This window comes from Salvia hispanica, chromosome 6 (genome assembly GCF_029641045.1).
Source record: "Salvia hispanica isolate PSC_SH4W2 chromosome 6, Shi_PSC_v1, whole genome shotgun sequence".
NCBI lineage: Eukaryota > Viridiplantae > Streptophyta > Magnoliopsida > Lamiales > Lamiaceae > Salvia > Salvia hispanica.
Window position 1 is genome coordinate 21,322,520 of NC_142697.1, and position 19,775 is coordinate 21,342,294.

The 19,775-nt window shown below is 36.6% G+C and overlaps 4 protein-coding genes and 1 non-coding gene across 6 annotated transcripts; 4 read left to right on the forward strand and 1 right to left on the reverse strand.

Moving 5' to 3' along the window:
- Positions 1-24: 24 nt before the first annotated feature.
- Positions 25-2,292, reverse strand: LOC125206055 (protein VASCULATURE COMPLEXITY AND CONNECTIVITY-like). Of its 2 annotated transcripts, none has more exons than XM_048105339.2 (3): positions 2,045-2,292; positions 854-1,056; positions 25-651 (listed from the first exon to the last, which is right to left on the reverse strand). In XM_048105339.2, exons 1-3 carry the CDS (start codon positions 2,144-2,146, stop codon positions 324-326), a joined length of 633 nt encoding a protein of 210 aa, XP_047961296.2. In that variant the 5' UTR covers positions 2,147-2,292; the 3' UTR covers positions 25-323. The 2 variants fall into 2 exon arrangements, with proteins under 2 accessions (XP_047961296.2, XP_047961297.2); XM_048105340.2 differs by having other exon boundaries at positions 1,992-2,130.
- Positions 2,293-9,428: 7,136 nt separating this feature from the next.
- Positions 9,429-11,470, forward strand: LOC125204173 (late embryogenesis abundant protein At5g17165-like). Its single transcript, XM_048102746.2, has 2 exons — positions 9,429-9,603; positions 10,955-11,470. The coding sequence occupies exons 1-2, from the start codon at positions 9,506-9,508 to the stop codon at positions 11,217-11,219; spliced, it is 363 nt and encodes a 120-aa protein (XP_047958703.1). The 5' UTR covers positions 9,429-9,505; the 3' UTR covers positions 11,220-11,470.
- A 1,950-nt stretch (positions 11,471-13,420) lies between these two features.
- LOC125203823 (large ribosomal subunit protein eL13z) lies at positions 13,421-15,316 on the forward strand. Its single transcript, XM_048102294.2, has 5 exons — positions 13,421-13,549; positions 14,037-14,149; positions 14,263-14,396; positions 14,656-14,814; positions 14,909-15,316. Exons 2-5 carry the CDS (start codon positions 14,044-14,046, stop codon positions 15,128-15,130), a joined length of 621 nt encoding a protein of 206 aa, XP_047958251.1. The 5' UTR covers positions 13,421-13,549; positions 14,037-14,043; the 3' UTR covers positions 15,131-15,316.
- A 412-nt stretch (positions 15,317-15,728) lies between these two features.
- LOC125204511 (aluminum-activated malate transporter 4-like) lies at positions 15,729-18,185 on the forward strand. Its single transcript, XM_048103187.2, has 6 exons — positions 15,729-16,218; positions 16,283-16,420; positions 16,501-16,764; positions 16,842-16,978; positions 17,062-17,208; positions 17,295-18,185. The coding sequence occupies exons 1-6, from the start codon at positions 15,888-15,890 to the stop codon at positions 17,946-17,948; spliced, it is 1,671 nt and encodes a 556-aa protein (XP_047959144.1). The 5' UTR covers positions 15,729-15,887; the 3' UTR covers positions 17,949-18,185.
- Positions 18,186-18,358: 173 nt separating this feature from the next.
- On the forward strand, positions 18,359-18,552 carry LOC125208729 (U2 spliceosomal RNA). The gene has a single exon (XR_007174209.1). It is a non-coding gene; the product is annotated as a U2 spliceosomal RNA (small nuclear RNA).
- The last annotated feature ends 1,223 nt before the right edge of the window (positions 18,553-19,775 follow it).

The following is a 19,775-nucleotide window of genomic DNA, read 5'->3' on the forward strand; positions in this document are numbered from 1 at the left end:
AAACTTCTGAAAATATCAATAATATATGGTAACTGCATCTTTTTAATTTGAAAAAAATTGTTACGGGGATCAGTTTTTTGGGTACCTACCATATATTTTCACATTCTCAAATCACACTGTGCAGACATGAAAGCAAGATCATAACATTTTCTAACAAATTGGCATAGTGATAGACAATGACTACATAAATTGGCGCCTAGTGTGAGTGTCCTTCCTTGTGCAAGAATGAAGGATCTTGAGGAGGTTGCACGAATGAAGGATCTTGAGTATCCTTTGTGAACTATGTTCATCATTCAAAGCTGCACCATTGATTGCAGGGTGAACTATGTAAATTGGCGCCTCATGTAAGTGTCCTCGTGCACGAATAAAGGATCTTGAGGAGGAAACTGAGGTTGTGCCATTGCAATGTGACTTTGGGAAGGGACAGGTGCACCACCCCATGCATTGTTGCTGTTATTTGCTGAATTCAAGGTAAGATAATATATTATCCCCAGAATGACACTAGCAAGGGACAGCACAGCAGCTCCAGCGAAAACACCGGGTTTCACAACATAACAGTAGTAGTTGGTGTAGTACAAGTTCTCTTCACCATGCTCATCATTCAAAGCTGCACCAGTAAGCAACAGCAGAAATGCTATGACGAATGTAAACCTGCACATGCAATTATAAAATTGATTATAAACGAACAAACAAAACTTATTATAAGCTCAAGATTGGATTCTAACTTTATTCCTCAGAAGTTCATCAATCCAATCCTGGTTGATGTATATATATTGTTCCTGATGCCCATTGGTGTTATTTGTTCATTTCCAAAAACTATGGCAGTGAAGAAACTTGTAAATGGTTTAGTTACCAGGAAACAATAAAGCAGACCAGAGCTGCAGTCCAATTTGAATTTGACTGATGTGGGCCTTTTCTACAACAAACGCATCGAGTTGCAACATTTATGATAATTTGAGCAATCATGAGAGTGGCTGCCGCCGTTAATCCAAGGCCTAGGGCGGGACTTCTGGGATATATACATTCTTCAGGAGAGGGACTCTGGACCTGATCAACCTACAAAAACAAACAAATGACCAATTAACTGCAACTGATAATAACTACCAGAACTAAAATTTTCAATTGATCGCTACAGTACTCATTTCTTTATACCAAAGTCAGTCCACCTAAATCACAATATAAACCAAACCACTTGACTTGTTTAAATGCGCATTTCATCTGTAATGAGCTAAATCGTCAAGCAAGGTACTTCAACAGTCAAGAACTTTTCTGGTTGACGGATATATATTTAGGCCATAGGAAACAAGCAATTCAGCTTTAGAGAGAACGTGCTACTTTCTAGCAAAGAGCAAGATGATACACTGACGATGGATAAAATCGGAGAAAATGGGACTGACTGCAGGTTCATCATATGGTTGGAAATTTGTCAACCAGTATCATTTGCTTGACATTGCTGCTACTATGAAATCACAAGTCCAAGTAAACTCATGGATATTACAATCAACAAACTCAGTTTGTGCATTTTCACTTAACATCACCATCTAATCACTTTTAACCTTCCTTCCCTTTTAGTGAGGCAATCAAGCAATTAACTTAGATATGGAACATAGAACAAATATGAAACTGCTAGACTAGATTCAGCCTACACAAACAGCATCTAATATCATCCAACCAAAAATCACAACAACAATCTTAATTAGTCATAATTTTATCTTCAAACATCCGTTGATGCTGACTGCTTAATTGCTAAACTAAAACTAAGCTAGAGCCTAGAAGTTGGAAGCTCTAGTTTATTAGTAGTATAAAACATTAATGATCAAACCAAATCTGCCGATGATAGATTTCAATCACGGAAGAATAACTGTCATTTTGTTTAGTCAATATGCAATTAATTAATTCATCCATCCTCACCAAAAAGGGGAGAAAATGAGAAGCAAAACTTTGTGGTCTGAATCTGATCCAATAAATAAATCATACTACAAACTTCTTACTCTGTAAATCTTCATGATTCCGAAGTAATTGCTACTATATCAAATCCACACACCTTAATCCGCTTAGCTTCCGCAGCAAAGCCTGTCGCGGCAGAAAGCAGCCCGAGAAATCCAACGACAGAGCATACTAGAATCACATTTCTTCTCTCCTCCATTTTTTTTATTTTCTCCCTCGAGATTTTCTTCTCTCTAATCAACGAATTGCCGACGACATTGAACTGGCGAAATCTCCGGTTTGTGCTATGTGTGGAACTGAAGCAACTATTATTGCTGCTGCTGTAGCATGTATTATTAGTTTTATATTATCTGATTTTTTTCAGTCTAACTTTCCCTTTGCAGTGGCTACGGGATTTTACTTATTTTTTTCATACATAAATATAATTGAATTAGGGACCTATCCTATTTATTTAAAATAATATTTTATTTGCTGTCGTCTCACGGAAGATGTCATATTTATGTTATGATGATTTAAAAAAAATTTATTTTATGTTAAATGATGAAGAGAGAAAATAATACTCCCTCCATTCTATAATAATAGGGGCGTTTTTCCATTTCCGCATGTTCCATAGTAATAGAGTCATTTCCCTTTTTAGTAAAAGTCAACACATTTTTCCACACCTACTTTACTCTCTCTTACTTTTTTCTCTCTCCATCTCTCTACCTTTTTCATTTTCCACTTTATTATCTCTTTACTTAACTCACCTAACACAATTTTTCTTAATCTCCGTGTCGAAAAGTTTTGCCTCCTTGTAGCAAAAGGTGATGCGGTCACCCTGGCCGCTCCCACACCCCGGCCCGACAGTTTGTGAGGGGGTTCAATCAGGGTACACAGCGGCCCGTTAGAGAGGAGGCCTTCAACCACTGTCCTGACAGGAGCCCATCTCCCAAGGCCTCACACTTGTGCCTGAGAGATGGAAGCTCCCACACGCCAGTAGTGGGATTCGAATCCAGCTCCTTGTAGTAATATCTGCTCCCCCGGAACCAACTGCGCTAAATCCTTGCGGGCTAACCCTAAAGTTTTGCCTCTATTACTATGGAACGGGGGAGTACTAATTTTTATATTAATGTAATAGAGATAGTTTTCAAAAATAAAAATATGATATTTTCATTATAACAAACTGAAAAGGGAAAGTAAGACTTTTAATCTATAGTAGTAGTAGTAAAACTGTATTATAACTCCAAAGCTTATTTTTAGAGATTGTCTTTCTAAATTATAATGTCGCACTTATATCAAATGGAGAGTAGTATCTGATCTTATATAATCTGTCACTTACTCGTGGGTTGTCGGTGCATGACTTGATTACCTCCAATTTTGCATGTCAGAGACAAGAAATAAATAATTGCTTCTTTTTGTCTTCCCTCAATGCGTCTTAATTTTATCAAACTATTTCGAATTTCGATAATCAAAAGGCTTTATAAAAAAAATTTGGTGAACATGGAAGACCACAGATTATAATCTCAATCTAACACAGTCCAAAAAAAACGCTCTTTAGTAGTACTATCAAAACAACCAATAAAATGAGGACATATGCTCTTTCACAAGAACACAAAAACACGTACTCATTCACGGAAATAAAAGTACAATGAACCGAAGTTTGCATTATTGGTTCTAAACTTGCTATCTTAGAGCATCCCCGTGGGGAAGGATTTCCCATAGCCTTCTCGACAGACTTTCCATAAACACCTCTTGTCACGTTATTAGGACTTCCAATAGCCTTCCCTGCACAGTGGCGGACATCCCATAGCCTTCCCGCACTAACTTTCCGCAATAAAAAAATTCACAAATTCACCAAATTAAACAATTTACGAAATTAATAAACAATATACGGTATTAAAATTTCGGCATGAATACGGAATTAAACAAAATGCAAAATAATTTCATTAGATAAAAAAAAAAAAAAAAACTTCATCAAATTACACTCACGAACATCCCTAACGATGACCCCGACGCAACCATAGCTCTCCAATTAAATCGTTCTGGAGTCGAATATGGGCTTGTCGTTGGCGCATGTCGCCAAATGCACGCACCCGCTCGGCCCTTTCATGGGGTACCCCCATACGTCCACTGGGGGTGGCCACACCGTGGCTTGGACTGACACCATTATCATCATAACTGGCCCAATCAGTCAGTGTTGTAGCTTCATCTTTGACAATTATGTTGTGCAGGATAATTCATGCGTACATGACATCAGCGATGCATTCCATATGCCACAACCGCGATGGACCCCTCACTATCGCTCATCGACTCTGGAGCACACCAAATGTCCGCTCCACATCCTTGCGCGCTGACTCCTGACGACCCGCAAAGTATTTCTTCTTATCTTCAAATGCGCATCTGATCGTCTTCACGAAGACGGGTCACATAGGATAAATCTCATCCGCCAAATAGTAGCCCATGTTGTGCTGGTTGCCGTTGGCGACGAAACTGACAGCCGGACCAACACCAAGTTCTTGGTCGTTAAAAAGGGGGACGACTGTAGGACATTGACGTCGTTGTTCGAACCGGCTTCTCCAAAGTATGCATGCCAAATCCACAGCCGGTAGTCAGCTACCGCCTCAAGGACAATCGTGGGATGCTTGCTCTTGAAACCGGTTGTGTACAACCATTTCCAGGCGGAGGGGCAGTTCTTCCATTCCCAATGCATACAGTCTATGCTGCCCAACATTCCCAGAAACCCGTGCTGAGTCCCGTGCATATTCATCAGATCCTGGCAGTCTTGGGGGGTAGGCTTCCGAAGATAGGTATCCTCAAATATCTCTCTAATGCCTTGACAAAAAAACTCCAGACATTCGCGGACAATCGACTCGCCGATGTGGAGGTAGTCGTCGAACATGTCGGTCGTACCTCTGTGTGTGCCAACTGCCTGATTGCTGCCGTGCACTTCTAAATGGGCGTGTGGCCGGGTTTACCGACTGCATCCTCTCTGATCCTGAAATATTTGTACTGACGCTCTAAAGTTCCAACAATACGAAGAAACAGTGGACCTATCATCCTAAAACGTCGGCGGAATGAGTTGTCCCCAAACCGCGGCTCTAGAGCAAAGTAATCGGCATACAACCGATGGTGTGCAGCGATGCGGTCCCGAGGTATTTGAGTTCGATGATGGATGGGTCGAGGTACCGCCGGCTGTTGCTGCTGCTGCATGGCCGCTTGTAACGCCCGATTTATCTCCCTAGACGTAACGGCACGCAGCTCATCCCTAACGATCTGGCGCCAATCTGGAGCACCGCTACCACCCGTACCACTACCATTACCACTTCCACTTGCCATTGATAAGAAACGTAGAGAGAGAGAGAGAGAGAAACTTGTTAACACAAGTGGTGCGAATGAAATGAAGTTTAACGAGCCGCATATATAGAGTTTGAAAAAAAATATATTATCGGACATCCGCCGCCGACGTCCGTCCGCATGCCACAGCGGCGAACGTCCCGTAGGCTTCGCGACGGACGTCACGGAACTCCCGTGTCCGCACGGGATGTCCGTCCGCCTCGCTTCCTTCCCCAATGGCGGACGTCGGGCACGCCGGTCCGACGCCCAGCGGACGTCCTCCGTTGATGATGCTCTTACTATCTTCTAATCTGGACCAGCTACTTGTACTTTATTATGGTAGGAAGGAAAATTTTGGACACCACCCTTTAAGCCACAAATCTAGAAGGATCCATCTTCTGAAAGATAACTTTATTTTTGAGCAATCAGAAGTATCATACTATATATCACGTAGAAAATGGAGGTCCATAACTTTATATCAAAGTTGAAGAAAGGTGTGCCATCCAGCGATGAAATCTTTGGCCAAGCAGAAGAATAAATTCCATCAGTAGCAACCGAAATACCAAAGACAACTTGAACACCTGCATCCAAAAATGATATGATCAACGGTCTCCGACTCTCTAATTCCTCTTTGACATGTATGCTTTAACTTCTTGCTTTAAAAGTGAACTATGTAGGCAAATTAAATCATGATCTTATAGTTATTTATTTATTGGGAACAAATTTTGATTTTGGTTCAGTTTTTTATTTGCTTAAGTTTGATATATATCAAAATTTTCAATTACGACATGTTGTAAAAAAATAGTCCCAAAACCTTAATAAAAATTTAAACACATCAAGTATGTGCCGATATTTATGTCATCCATAGCGCTCATTTATAATGCACGCCCCTTAATTGATCATTAACCTTCACTATTTATAGGTCCCACACCATTCTTCACCCCATTCTTTAGTTAAGAAAAAAAATACTATCAACTACCCAACATTCATTTCCTTAATTATTCATCAGTCCTTTTTATTCATTTCTTTCCTAGTATTTCATTTTAGTCTGTTATATATTATAATGAATTAATCCGTGGTTTTATTGAAATATGAAAATCATTAAACTTTAAAAGTACATAAGGAGTAGTATATATGGAGTTCATTATTAAAATATTTAAATTGCACATAATATATAGTAATTGAATCGTAAATATATCATAATTTAAAAACCGAATCAATGAATTCAATTCAAATTATTTTTAATTAAAATGTAAAAAATGAAAACAAAACAAAAGAAACCGAGGAAACGAAAATGGGACAAGGGTTCGAACTGTCATTTGGGTTGTAGAAAACCCATTTCGCACAAGGCTAGACTTAGGGGTGAATAAAATTAAATATTCGATCTAACCAAATTGAAAATTAAAATTTTCAAGTATATGAAAATAAACAATTTTATTTTTTTAGTTCGGTTTGAGTTTTTGACAAATTTCACTTTTTAGTTCAGTTTAGTTCAGTTCGAGTATATAAAAATAAAACAATTAATTTATTGGCAATATATAAAATTTTTAAAAGCCTAATAATATGCATTGTTCCATTTACATAACCCTTTACTCACTTTTACAAATGTAGCCTGCGTTCCCGGTTTCTGTCGCTCCGTCCTTGAATTAGAACCATGTTTCTCGTAGTTGGAAAGCCACCATCGTTCTTGAACCGTAATTCACCCGGCTAAACCGAAAGCATGTTTACATATTAATCACAAAGAGCATAATAATCGTATATCGATCGTCTTATGAAGAGCACAATGCTCATATAATTAAATCTAGGCTTGAACTTATTATACTATAGCTTAATTATGTATCTCTATATATTTATGAACAATTAACTGTATCAAGTACATATATTTATGAACAATCATACATAAGTCTAATGTCTCATGACTTATGAAAAAAGATTATGTTTGTGTTGAATGTATGTCAAAGAGCTTACTACGTATGTTCCTATATTTATTATGAAGGAGCCAATATCTTGATGTTGCTCGATCATTGAATGGCTTTTGATGGTACATTAATGTCTGTTTGCTTATAAAAAGATTTTATTACTCACGTCCCTTAATTCGCTCAAGAAGGAGCTATCAGAAAAACGTTTTCCCTTTTAATTAAGTTGTGCTTTGTTATCCATTTTTTTTATTTGTTCTAAATATGATAACTGAAATAATTAGTCCATAATTTGTACTCCTAATAGATTTCTCTTCCTTTTTTTTTTAAGTAAAATTGGAAAAATTAATCTCATTATTATCAATCACTTTTATTGTTTTTGTGTGACCCACGGATTGGACACGGTTGTTGACTACAAATATTTCACCTATTTTTTATGAGGAAATTATTGTGTTCAAATATTAGTATGTTGAAAGTAAGGATAGAATTTTTTTATCCATGTTTTGACCTTTAGTACTATATGGGAAACGGAAGTAACGGAATCAAGTCTGATTAATTTGCCGTCGATGACATTATAGCGGTTATATACTCAACACTATATGGTTAAACACCTTTAATTAGTCTGATATTATTATAAAATAAATATAAAATTAAGTGCCGAAAAAAAATGTTACACATTGTTTAGGACGGGGCAGTAATTATCTGATTGACTGATCCAAGAATATTTCTGCTAATTTTAAAAGGTACTAAAAGGAAAATAAATAATTGAGAGTGTATAGCAAAATGTACAGAAATTATCAAACTCGCTCGAGTTTAGTATGAAAACAACTTTTCTTTTGGAAAATTTTATTTGTTCTAAACATATCTTAGGAAATAAACAAGTTATATTTTCTGTGTACTCCTACTAAATAACTTTTTTTTACTTAAATACTTCTTAACATTTGGCATAAGCAATTAAGGATTCGATTTTAACACGATGAGCCGTGACCGTGATTAATAGTACGTAGAGAAGTTTGATCCAATTGTTTAATGTTAAATATAATTTTGAATGGAGAATCCATCGCATGTCATGGTCCATACCTTAGTGCTGAGATTTGTCTCAAAGTCAAAAACTCTAATTTAACAATTCACAACAAATGTTCTATTCATACATAATCTATTTGTCAATATTGGGAGCTTGACAGTTTATATAGTTCAAATACTGCAATATTCTGGCCTGTTTACTAAATTAATAACATTATGAGATTATTTGTCAAATCTTTGAACCGACAATATCATTTATATGTACTCCATTTAAATAGGTATTGATGTACTAAACAATACAATCATTGAAATCCATACGTATTGGGTATACTAAACAATAGAATTATTGATGCACTATTTAATCGGCTAATAACTACTACATAAAAAAAATTATGCAAAATAAAATACAGTGTATTTTTCTCATTTAACTTACCAAACACTCAATACAACTATTTCTCATATCCCCAATTTGCATTAGTATATTATCATTTCTTTCACAAACCAAAACTTTATTTATAGTTGTGCGATTAATATTCTCAGAGAATATGATTTGCTAAGTTACAACAAAGAATACTATACTCTACTTTAGTTACATATAGTCAAATGCATAAGCCTGAGTTCAGACCTCAAAGCCCAGAGTAGTTTTACTGACCATTCCACTCTCTAAATTATTTATATAAAATTAATTGTCACGTTATATTCCATCAAATTTGTAGTATAATTAATTAGAGTGTGTTGGCAATTGGAGGGGCATAAATGTAATTTAGTCATCAATTGCAAACCGTTAGAGTAGTTACTAGAACAGTCCCAGCGGATAACGCCGTTGTAGGATCCACGTATCTCTTTATTTGGATAATTCCCACTTGTCCGATGATTGTACCATGACACACTAATCCAATATCTGAAATTATATGAACAACAATAATAAAGCGTGTAGAATTGTTACTATTTTATTAGGAAAATTGGATCTGATCTCGGCATCTCCTATTCTCGATGTTCGAAGAAATAACCAAATATACAATTTAAAAGAACTACTTAAATTTGATGCAAATGAGAATAATTAATTTCCACGATCCAAACAGGGCCTTTCCTGATTCCGTTAAATGTCGGTCCATAAATTTGACGGAAGTGGATGCGGGTTAGGTGCCAAGGCGGGAATCAAAACGCAATATTCTGTTTGGATTACAAACACACGTACCTCGCATGCTATAAAAGGGGCGACTCTCCCTTCACATTTTCAGCACTCAATATTACTCCTTCATTCTTCAAAGTGTCTTCTCTCTCTAAAAGAAAGCTTTACTATTTGTATGGCAGCTAACTATTTGCAGGTTTCCAGACTGGCGAGCTTCGGAAAGCGATTGGTTGGCGGCCAGATCCGTTCTCTCATTCCTTCACTCTCCATTAGGTGTGTTGTGCGTTTTTTTTTTTTTTTGAATTGTGTGTGTTCTGATGCATCACTGCGTGGCTATGGCGGATTGCTCTGTTTCTGTGCACGTGTTTGGAGAAATTCCGTCTATGATTTCTAAATTTTGTGAATTTGTTTCCTCTTTCTGATCGGAGTTGTGCTAGTGTTTCTTCGCTGAAAAATTCATATTCCGAATTTCTAATTACGTACACAATTCATCCCTAAATCTGCTACAGTAATTGGAATGGTTTTTCTGATTTTATTGGGGATTGATACATTGCAGCATAATTTAGGATCTACTATTGTGTATCTCTAGTTTGTGCAGATAAAGATTTAAGTAAGCTAAATGCGGAATTTTTGTTAAGTTTAGTATATTGATATGTATTTTAATGGAGAAATTTCAAAGTAATATTATGCAGATTTAAACTAAAATAGAGCTGCATCATGAGGTAAAGCTCATGCATAACATAATCTTCTTGTTATGCTTGTTGTTGAATGCGAAATTTGCCACTCAATGAATCTACAGGCTTAAAATATTGATATTGTCGACCGGTAAAATATCACTGTAATCTTATGAAACTAGTTCCTTCCTATTTGGTAGGTTAGTTAGGATCGATAAGGGCATCACATGAGCAGTAAATTACACTTAAAGATCTCTAGCATAGGTTATTGGGGCCAACTTTGTGGCCTAACTCGGTTTTCTTGTTTTCTACTCATCTTCCTGATACGTAGAAAGCCGCTTGATGCATGATAAATTGACTATGACTTAAGTTAGCCTAGTCAGATCAGATGCACCTTTTCTTCAGATATAGAGTTTTTTTGCAGCACCTACATTCAGAAATGAATCCATCTCTTTCCTTTTTAAAACAGATGTGAAATTAAGGTATATATGTGATTAAGTTGTAGTCATCTTCAGTTTGCACCTTATAAACCTGATTGCTTGTGTTTTGATTGTCTTAGCTAGCTAGGGTGTTTGGCTGGAGTTGATAAAGTTAGAAATTCAGCTGAATAATAATGTTATCATTTATTGTTAAATATTGCTCCTGTACATAGTTTGTATCGACTACCTATTTATATGTATTAATTGCTTCTAATTTGCTGATCTGGTATCCCATGTTAGGCGTACTCATTTTGACTTTGATCATAAGCTAAAGTCTAAATTTGACGGCCATGTAATTTAATATTGGGTTCTTGTTTAATTATCTCCCAGACCTCATTACAGGATTATTATTTAATTATCATTATTGACTTTGGTCTGAGTTAGGCAGCAAACTGCAAAATGATCAACCGGCATAGTTAAAAATCTATTTTTGTTGAAGGTGTAAATATGATTAATGTAATGCATATGCAGGAGGAGTGTCCACGTGTCGGTGTACGAGAAGAACCCTGAGGAGCACATCCGGGCGACTTTGGTCCCGGATGATGTAATACCACCCCAGCCTGAGCATTACTGGTCTCCTCACCCTCAGACTGGAGTGTTCGGCCCTGCAAAGGATCACAAGCCAGCTCTTGGGGTCGAACGCGGGTTGCATTCAAGATCGGTTGCAGGCTCGGTGTTGGAGCAGAAAGCTTTCTTCCGCCCTCTAGAGGACCTTGAGAAGCCAATCCATCATTGAGACCAAAAAGCAGCAACTTCTTCACTCCCCTATAGTAGGTTAATCAAGATTTATATAAAGTGAATTTAAATAACTGATTTGTTGTTGGTCAATATATATACATATATACATGTATACTTGTGTGGCTGGGGGAGAAGTTGCTTGTAATAAAATGATGTTACTATGTTCTGTTATGGAAATAGTGGATGTTGTTGTAGCTACATCCCTTTATTATTGTTATGAAAGAAGTTTATTATTTGTATTTTAGGAAATGCTGTAGTCAAATATTGGTAAAGCAATAACCTAGACTCTCTAAATGTGAGGATGGAATTCAATAGTAACTTAAAGAGGATAGTCCATCACACTCTCCTTGAATTGCTAGAGATGTAACGGTCTCTATGCAAAATGATGTGCCCTTTTGTTTCAGTTACATGACCTAAATGTGTCACGTATCTGATTATTGGTATTTATCAGACCATAAATAAACAGAAACATGATTATACAATTAAACACGAGTAATTGTTGTTGAAACCTCGCTTAGAGGTAGGAGGTTGTTGCTGACCACTGACCAATATATGTCACTCTAAATTAGGCAGAGTTTCTTTTCTATTAGGCAAAAGTTAAGCCTCACTTTGCTTATATAGCATAATGATCATATGTATAAAGTAATCGGGTAAATGTTAAAACAAGTCCATTTATAGTGCTCCCTCCCCGTAGAGATATTTCTTTTCAACCCGGGATTTAAGAAAAAATATTTTAAATGAGTTAAGTAAAAAAATAGAGAATAAAATAGAAAGAAAAAATGTAAAGTAATAAAAAGAATAAAATAAGAGAAAAAAAAATTATTGCTAAAAAAAAATGAATGACTCAGCTGCAATGAAATAATTAAAAAAACATACAATCTAGGGAGTAGTATTTTTTATAAATGCTTTTAACTGTTAGCATTTGGGTTATCTATATTTAAAAAATGGAGGCCCAAAATAAATTATGAATATATTGGGCCTTCTCAGATGGACCACAAGTATTGGGCCCAATTTTATGATATTACAAAACCACACACAATGTGCTTTTGATCTTAAAATAGGAATGAATCTCAGCTATTTGTTCAAAAAAAAAAAAGTAAAAAAGTATTACAGTCGAAGTATTTATCTTAGTCATTAATCATGAAAGTAGAAATAAATCCTAGTTATTTATTCAAAAGTGCCATTTATTTCACATCTATAAATATAAGAAAACATAACACTCCAACCATTTCAACTTTATTTCCATTTCTATCGTCATCTTTATCTTTTCCTCTCAAAATGTCAACTTGTAGAGAAAGTTATACAATACATAGAATAAAAACATCATTTTTTGTCAATTTTATATGCAAATTTCACAAGATTCATTCATAAGGATTAAGGACATCTCAATCAATAGAAGAATCTTAAAAGGGTGGGCAAGATGAATTCAATGAAGCTAAAGGTTTAACTTATTCCTCTAAATTCAAAATCTCAAGCTCATGCTACTTTGCATGACAATCAAGTTACGTTTTAATTTCATAGTTATGATGTGGTGGGAGTATGTCGCTAGTGACTAGTTTTCATCAAAGTTTATCAACATGAAAAACTACCTAAAAGAAAAATATTACTACATGAAATCTCAAATTGTTGCTCTAGAAAAAAAATTGTGCAAATAAGTACGGGCGAAAGGCAAATAAACATATGATGATGAACTCAAATCAGCGAGAGAAGAAAATAAAATAATGAGTACGAACTTATACTCCATAGACAATCCTCGTAGTCATACTTATTTTAAAGCTGAAAGAAGACGTTTTTATAGAAAAGACTTCAACAATAAAAATAACCAAATGACTATGCAACTAGATCATATTGTCCATTCTCCGATAATATATGGGGATCTGATTCTGATTTAAGGATTATTAGATTAGATTTTTCATTTTTTTATTATAATCTGTTCTTCATCTTTTATTTATTTTTATGCATTTAAAATATGATTTCCGTTTGTAAGACCACTTATGTATTATGTTTTTATTGTTAAATATAATTTTACAAGAAAAGATAATTAGAGTATCTTATTTCAAAAGTTAGTATAAATTAATTTGATTAAGTATAAATAAATAAATAATGATATATTAAAATTGGATAAAAATATATCCTAAATCTCAGATTCTCATTTTCCAATTAACTATAGGTATATTGAATAAAAATTTTAGCCCACCAATTAATTTACTAATGAGCCCAATGAAATAGTGCATGTTAACCTAGATTTCATTTCGTAGCCGCCATTCTCACTTCTCATCTTCTTCCCCAAATTCTCCCCAACCTCTCCTCGTCGCCAAATTGAATCAGGTACATTTCTCCGTTGCTCTATTCGAATATTCAAAACAAGTAGGGATTGGATGAAAATTGCATTTACATCCAATTTTCATAAACTGAAAAAGCATGTTTGATTTTGATACACCATAAATCGGTGGTTACTGTGCCAAAACGCTATCATGACTATGAACTATGAACTATGAACTATGGTGCTCAATTTTGCACCATATCTCTAATGTTATCGTTAAATCCTGCAACCATTATACTACCACAGGACCTACCCTAGCTGCGTTTTGCTTTGCTCAGCTGAAACCCCTTTTCATGCTTATCTTTTGTTGCCTTAATTTTTTAGCATGTGTATGCAAATTGGTTATTTCATTGAAATCAGTAGCCTAATTGATAATGAATTTGTTATGTTGGGTGTCGCCGTTTTTACCCCATTTTTCTGCCTAGTTTTCAGTTAATTTGCTAGATGGTGTTTTGGCCTTAATGGCGAGTGTTTTCTTCTTGTTTGCTTTAGGTAAATCATGAAGCATAACAATGTTATCCCAAATGGGCATTTCAAGAAGCATTGGCAAAACTATGTGAAAACATGGTTTAACCAGCCTGCCCGAAAGGCCAGAAGAAGGACTGGTAATCATTTCGTTGTATTTCATTCTTTATTTGACTGGTTTTTGGAATCCAAATTTGTGAGTTCCACCATTTCTGCTCCAAGTTATCCGCAACTGATTAACTGTTATTTTCAGCACGACAAGTGAAAGCTGTTAAGATTTTTCCCAGGCCAACTGCTGGACCCCTGCGCCCTGTCGTCCGCGGTCAAACACTCAAGTACAACATGAAAGTCAGAGCTGGCAGGGGGTTTTCTCTTGAAGAGCTTAAGGTGAGTGAACTCCTCTCTGTTTGATTGAACTGAGACCATCTGATTTACTCTGTTGCTAATAAGATTTATGTATGCTGTTATTAACTCAGGTAGTATGCTAAACTAACACTGTTTTCCATTTAATTTTAATTTAGTAATCCATTGTAATGCATATGATTGTAGCGTCCCAACATGATTCCCTGTTTTAGCCTCAGTAATAGGTTTGCCTCTTTTTTTTTTCGTTTTCTAAATTTGCTTTTACTTATATTGTAACAACCAGGCTGCAGGCGTCCCTAAGAAACTTGCCCCAACTATTGGCATCTCTGTTGATCACCGCAGAAGAAATAGCTCTTTGGAGGGATTCCAGACTAATGTCCAGAGACTGAAGACATTCAAGGCTAAGCTCGTTGTCTTCCCAAGACGTGTTCGCAAATTCAAGGTAAAACGAGCCTTGAATGGATGAAGCTTCTTTTTTTTCTTTCTAGTCATTGCAGACCATCTTAAGCACACACTCCTGTCTCGCTTTTTTTTAGGCAGGTGATTCTACTCCAGAGGAGCTGGCTACAGCCACACAAGTTGCTGGGTCTTACATGCCTATTATCAGCGAGAAGCCGACTATGGATCTTGTTAAGGTGACAGAAGAGATGAAATCGTTCAAGGCATACGACAAGCTGCGTCTGGAGAGGACGAATGCTCGCCATGTCGGTGTTAGGGCCAAGAGAGCGGCTGAGGCGGAGAAGGAAGAGAAGAAGTAAAACAATTAAATTGTTGGATTTGCATTGTTTCTTATATTTATATTTTTGTGTTTTGCCTGAATTTTGACACTAGTAATCTATACTGAAAAGAGTTTTGACAAGAACGAGCCATGTTCTCGGACTATTTTAGAATTTGTAGTTAATATTGTTATTTAAGAGTATGAATTCAAGAACTTCACTCCTTAATCGTTGATTGATTGAATTATTTCAACTCTAAATTAATTAAATGTATTCGAATATCGGTTGATTTTCTGTTTTACTTGCGTATCCAATACGCGTTGTAGTTGGGGATTATTGGTTATTCGAAGAAATGGGTATATAAAATAAATTTTCTATGAAGATGCGAGATTATCTCATGATTCTCATCCTCTTATATCTATATTAATATTGATCTGAATAATTTATTTCAGTGTTAATAAAAGAGAATAATAGATTGACAGTTATATTCTGTTATCGTTACCTAGACTTGATAGATATTTGAGCTGACTCCTCTTCTCTCTTGGATTTGATTGCATATATATATAAATAAGACTCAGTTATTGTATACAAACGGACAAATTGATCACCTTCGACTAATCTTCCTGGCGAAAAAAGTTAAAATTATCAACTCTCATATCCTTACATCCGTACAACAAATATAGATTCGAAATCAACAACAGTCCTAACTTGGGAACTTTCCCAACCGCCCTACACATGAACTCCATTAGTTAACTCTAAGTTAGAGTTGTCGCAGAGATTTTTTTTCATAGTAAAAAGGATGGCTGGTAATTTGGGGTCACTGAGACGGAGCTTTTCAGAGAGAGGGAGAGAGCGGCTGCTGTCGAGAAAGTACTATTCGGAGGTTGAATCGGACGTGAAACATGAGGGCTGGCTTTTCGAGAGCTTGTGGAAGAGCCTCAAAGATATTGCGGTTAGCGCGTATGCTATGGGAAGATCTGACCCGAGAAAAGCGATGTTCGCTGCCAAAACGGGCTGCGCTCTCTGTCTGGTTTCTCTCCTCATCTTCTTCAACGAGCCCTCCAATTATATCACCGAGCATTCCATCTGGGCCATCCTCACCGTCGTCGTTGTCTTTGAGTTCAGCATAGGTAATAATCACATGATTTCTTGTGTGATGTAAATTGTAATGTCAAATCAAACGTGATTTTGTAGGGGCGACGTTGAACAAAGGGTTTAATCGAGCGTTGGGGACTTTCTCTGCTGGTGCACTGTCTTTAGGGATTGCAGAATTGGCCAAGCTTGCTGGTTTAATTTCAGAAGCTGTGATTGTCATCAGTATTTTTGTTGCAGGTCACTTTCTTATTTCGTATTTTAGTTTTAATTGAAGAATGGTTTTATGATTGGTGATTTATGGTTTGTGTGGGCCTCAGGTTTCTTGTGTAGTTATTTGAAGCAGCATCCGGCTGTGAAGCAGTACGAATATGGATTTCGGGTGTTCATGCTGACATTTTGCATCGTTCTGGTGTCTGATCCATTGGAGTTTGTTCAGACTGCTGTTTCCAGATTGGTGCTGATTGCAGTTGGTGCTGCTGTTTGTTTGGTCATGAATGTATGCATTTTCCCTATTTGGTCTGGTGAAGATTTGCACAAGCTGGTTGTCAAGAACATTAAAGGGGTCGCCACGTCTTTGGAAGGTCAAGTCAGGATCCACTTCTTGTTCAATTACTAGTATTTCTTTTGTTATGCATAAATTAATGTATTTGGAAAACAGGTTGTGTGAATATGTACTTGCAAAGTGTTGAGTATGAGAGAATACCATCAAAAATCTTAGTCTACCAGGCTTCTGATGATCCTCTTTACAAGGGCTACAGAACTGCTGTGGAGTCCACTAGCCAAGAGGAGGCTCTGGTTAGTATGCCTTTTATATCTCCATTCTCAGCATCACAACATGTGGGGGATCAATCGTTGATTGTAACTGTCGTTTTTCACAGCTGGGGTTCGCTATATGGGAACCACCTCATGGCCGGTATAAAATGTTGAACTATCCTTGGAGCGAATTCGTAAAAGTCAGCGGTGCTCTGAGGCACTGTGCTTTCACGGTGATGGCGATGCACGGCTGTATTCTTTCAGAAATACAGGTATTGCTCAAAGCTTTATGTTTTCTTTGTATCGCTTCTATCTACCATTGCTTGTTTTCTTTCGTTTTGACACACTCGCTCTGCAGGCACCTTCTGAACTAAGACAAGTTTTCAAGGAAGGTATTCAGAGAGTTGGTACCGAAGGAGCTAAAGTTCTGACTATGCTTAGTGAAAAAGTCGAAAACATGGAAAAATTAAGTTCAGAAGACCCTCTTGCAGATATTCATGATGCTGCTGAGAATTTGCAGATGATGATCGACCAGAGATCCTATCTCTTAGTAAACGCAGATAGTTGGGATAGCGACAGACGGCCTGGGAATCTCGACCCAGAGATGATTCGTGAACTGAAAGAGAACGAAAACAAGCCCTTCTTGGTCAAGTCTCTCAGTTCAATCAACCAGCAATCAACTCAGACACTAGTTACTGCAAACAATGTGGATTCTGGAGAGGACGTCTTTAAGCAGCAGACAATGTGGCCTTCGCGCCCCTCTCTCTCCAACGAACGTGAAATTCGGACATATGAAAGCGCGAGTGCATTGTCTCTAGCAACTTTTACCTCTTTGTTGATCGAGTTTGTTGCCAGGCTTCACAACCTGATTCACTCATTCGAGGAGCTCAGTGAGAAGGCTGAGTTCAGGGAGCCGGTTGAGACGATGGAAACGAAAACGAGCTGTGGTTTCTTCTCTGGAGTGCTCAAATGCTTGTGCTCCAAAACTAATACAGTCCAAGAACTTGTATGATGATCAAGTGAATTGTTGGTTTATTATCAGTAACTAGAATGTGAACTTTTGATAGAATCAAGTAACCAGAAACAATCAGATACTCCATTCGTAAGGCAATTTAGGGTGAATTGTTCCCATATAAATGTGAACTTTTGATAGAATCAAGTAACTAGAATGATGTCTGTATAGTATTCCAAGGCTCACTGTTTAATCATTCTGTACTACCTTTGAATTGGATTTTGTTACTGAGGTTTATGTTTGGGAAAAATAATTTCATAGATTGTTGGTTTATTATCAGTAACAAGCATAGCTTAATTTATATATATAGGTGAAGAAGCTGTGGTGAGAGTTATCCCACATCGAATGTGTAGAGAGAAGGAAGAGGAGAAGATGTAGTATAAGATGATGGGCCAGAATACGGAAAACTCATACCTTTCTCGGCCTTTTGGCTAAGATCAAGTGTAGTATCTGTTCTTATCAGTTTAATATCTGATATGTGGGCCATCGGCTCACACGATATTAAATTTATCTTTTGAGGGGGAAAGTCCATTAATAGCTTGCTATCTGGGCTTTCGCGCGTCGTCTTTGCGTTGCACTATTGCATGGGCCTGGCGCACCCCACCAATTTTAGTATAAAAACTGGTTTTTTTATACTTTAAGGAGGCAGCACTATTTAGAGCTTTCTTAATTTTTGCGATATGAGCCACCGCTTCTAATTGTGCCTGTATGTTCCAGCATAATGCTAAGTTTGTTTACCGTTCTTACGGTAATCCATTCCTACGAATCAACAAACACCTATATCTAGTAGGAAAATTAATAAACTCCGATGTCACAGAATTTCGTGAAAAATATCACCTTGAATATTATTGTGCGTTCTTGATTTTAATTGTGATTACAACATCTCTCATCGACGTGGACATGAAACAATTGAAGAAAATGGAACATTACTACATTAGTATAAGTTGGATCAACAATTCAAACATATTTACAAGGATGAAAAAATAATTACAGTTTGCAGGGGAGAGTCCCAAAATTGAGCACAATACATTCGGAAAGTTTCTCCTAGCGAAAATGTTGGGCAATTTGAAATTGAAGATCAAGCTGACGAACAACTCGAAGTCGTGGTTTGACGTGAATCCGTCGAGGTGGTGGATGGGATTAATAGGTCGGTGATATACACGGTTAGTAGAGGGGAGTACATGTTTTAAGAATTATACTATGTTCACCAATACACTTTATTGGGTTTTTCTTTCCTTTTTTTCTCGCCTAGGCTAAGAATGTTACAGCTACAAGTTTCCAAATATCATCATTTTGCCCCCTTATTTCAAGGTTCAAGTTTGAGTTTTCAAGGAGTACTATAATGTACAAGAAAACGCTTTAAAAACTATGCTCAAGTTTTTATTGGAAGAAATTTAGGAATACACCAAGAGCTATAATTAATGTAGTTTTATCTTAATAATAATGAACTTATTTTGTCAAAAAAAATTTACTGTTTTTTTTTTGGCCTCGTAACTCGAGATCCCAACATGATGATAACTTATTGTGTGGCTGGCCATCTGAAATTAAGCAGGATTTTGGGCCTTTGGTAAGAAAAACTAAAGATGAACTCGAATAATATTTTAACGCTATAGAATACGTACATACAGAACTATAGAGTAGTATATCATTATAATTAAAAGTTGGACACAAGAATTTCGAATGCGTAACGCAATGTAAAAGCAGCTTAAAGATAGATAGACTATTCGATGTTGATATAATAATGGCATGTGATAAGGGATGGGTGGGGTGGGGACTGTAGATCTTCTACTTACGTAACTAACTAGTCATTCATTATTTATTTTCAAC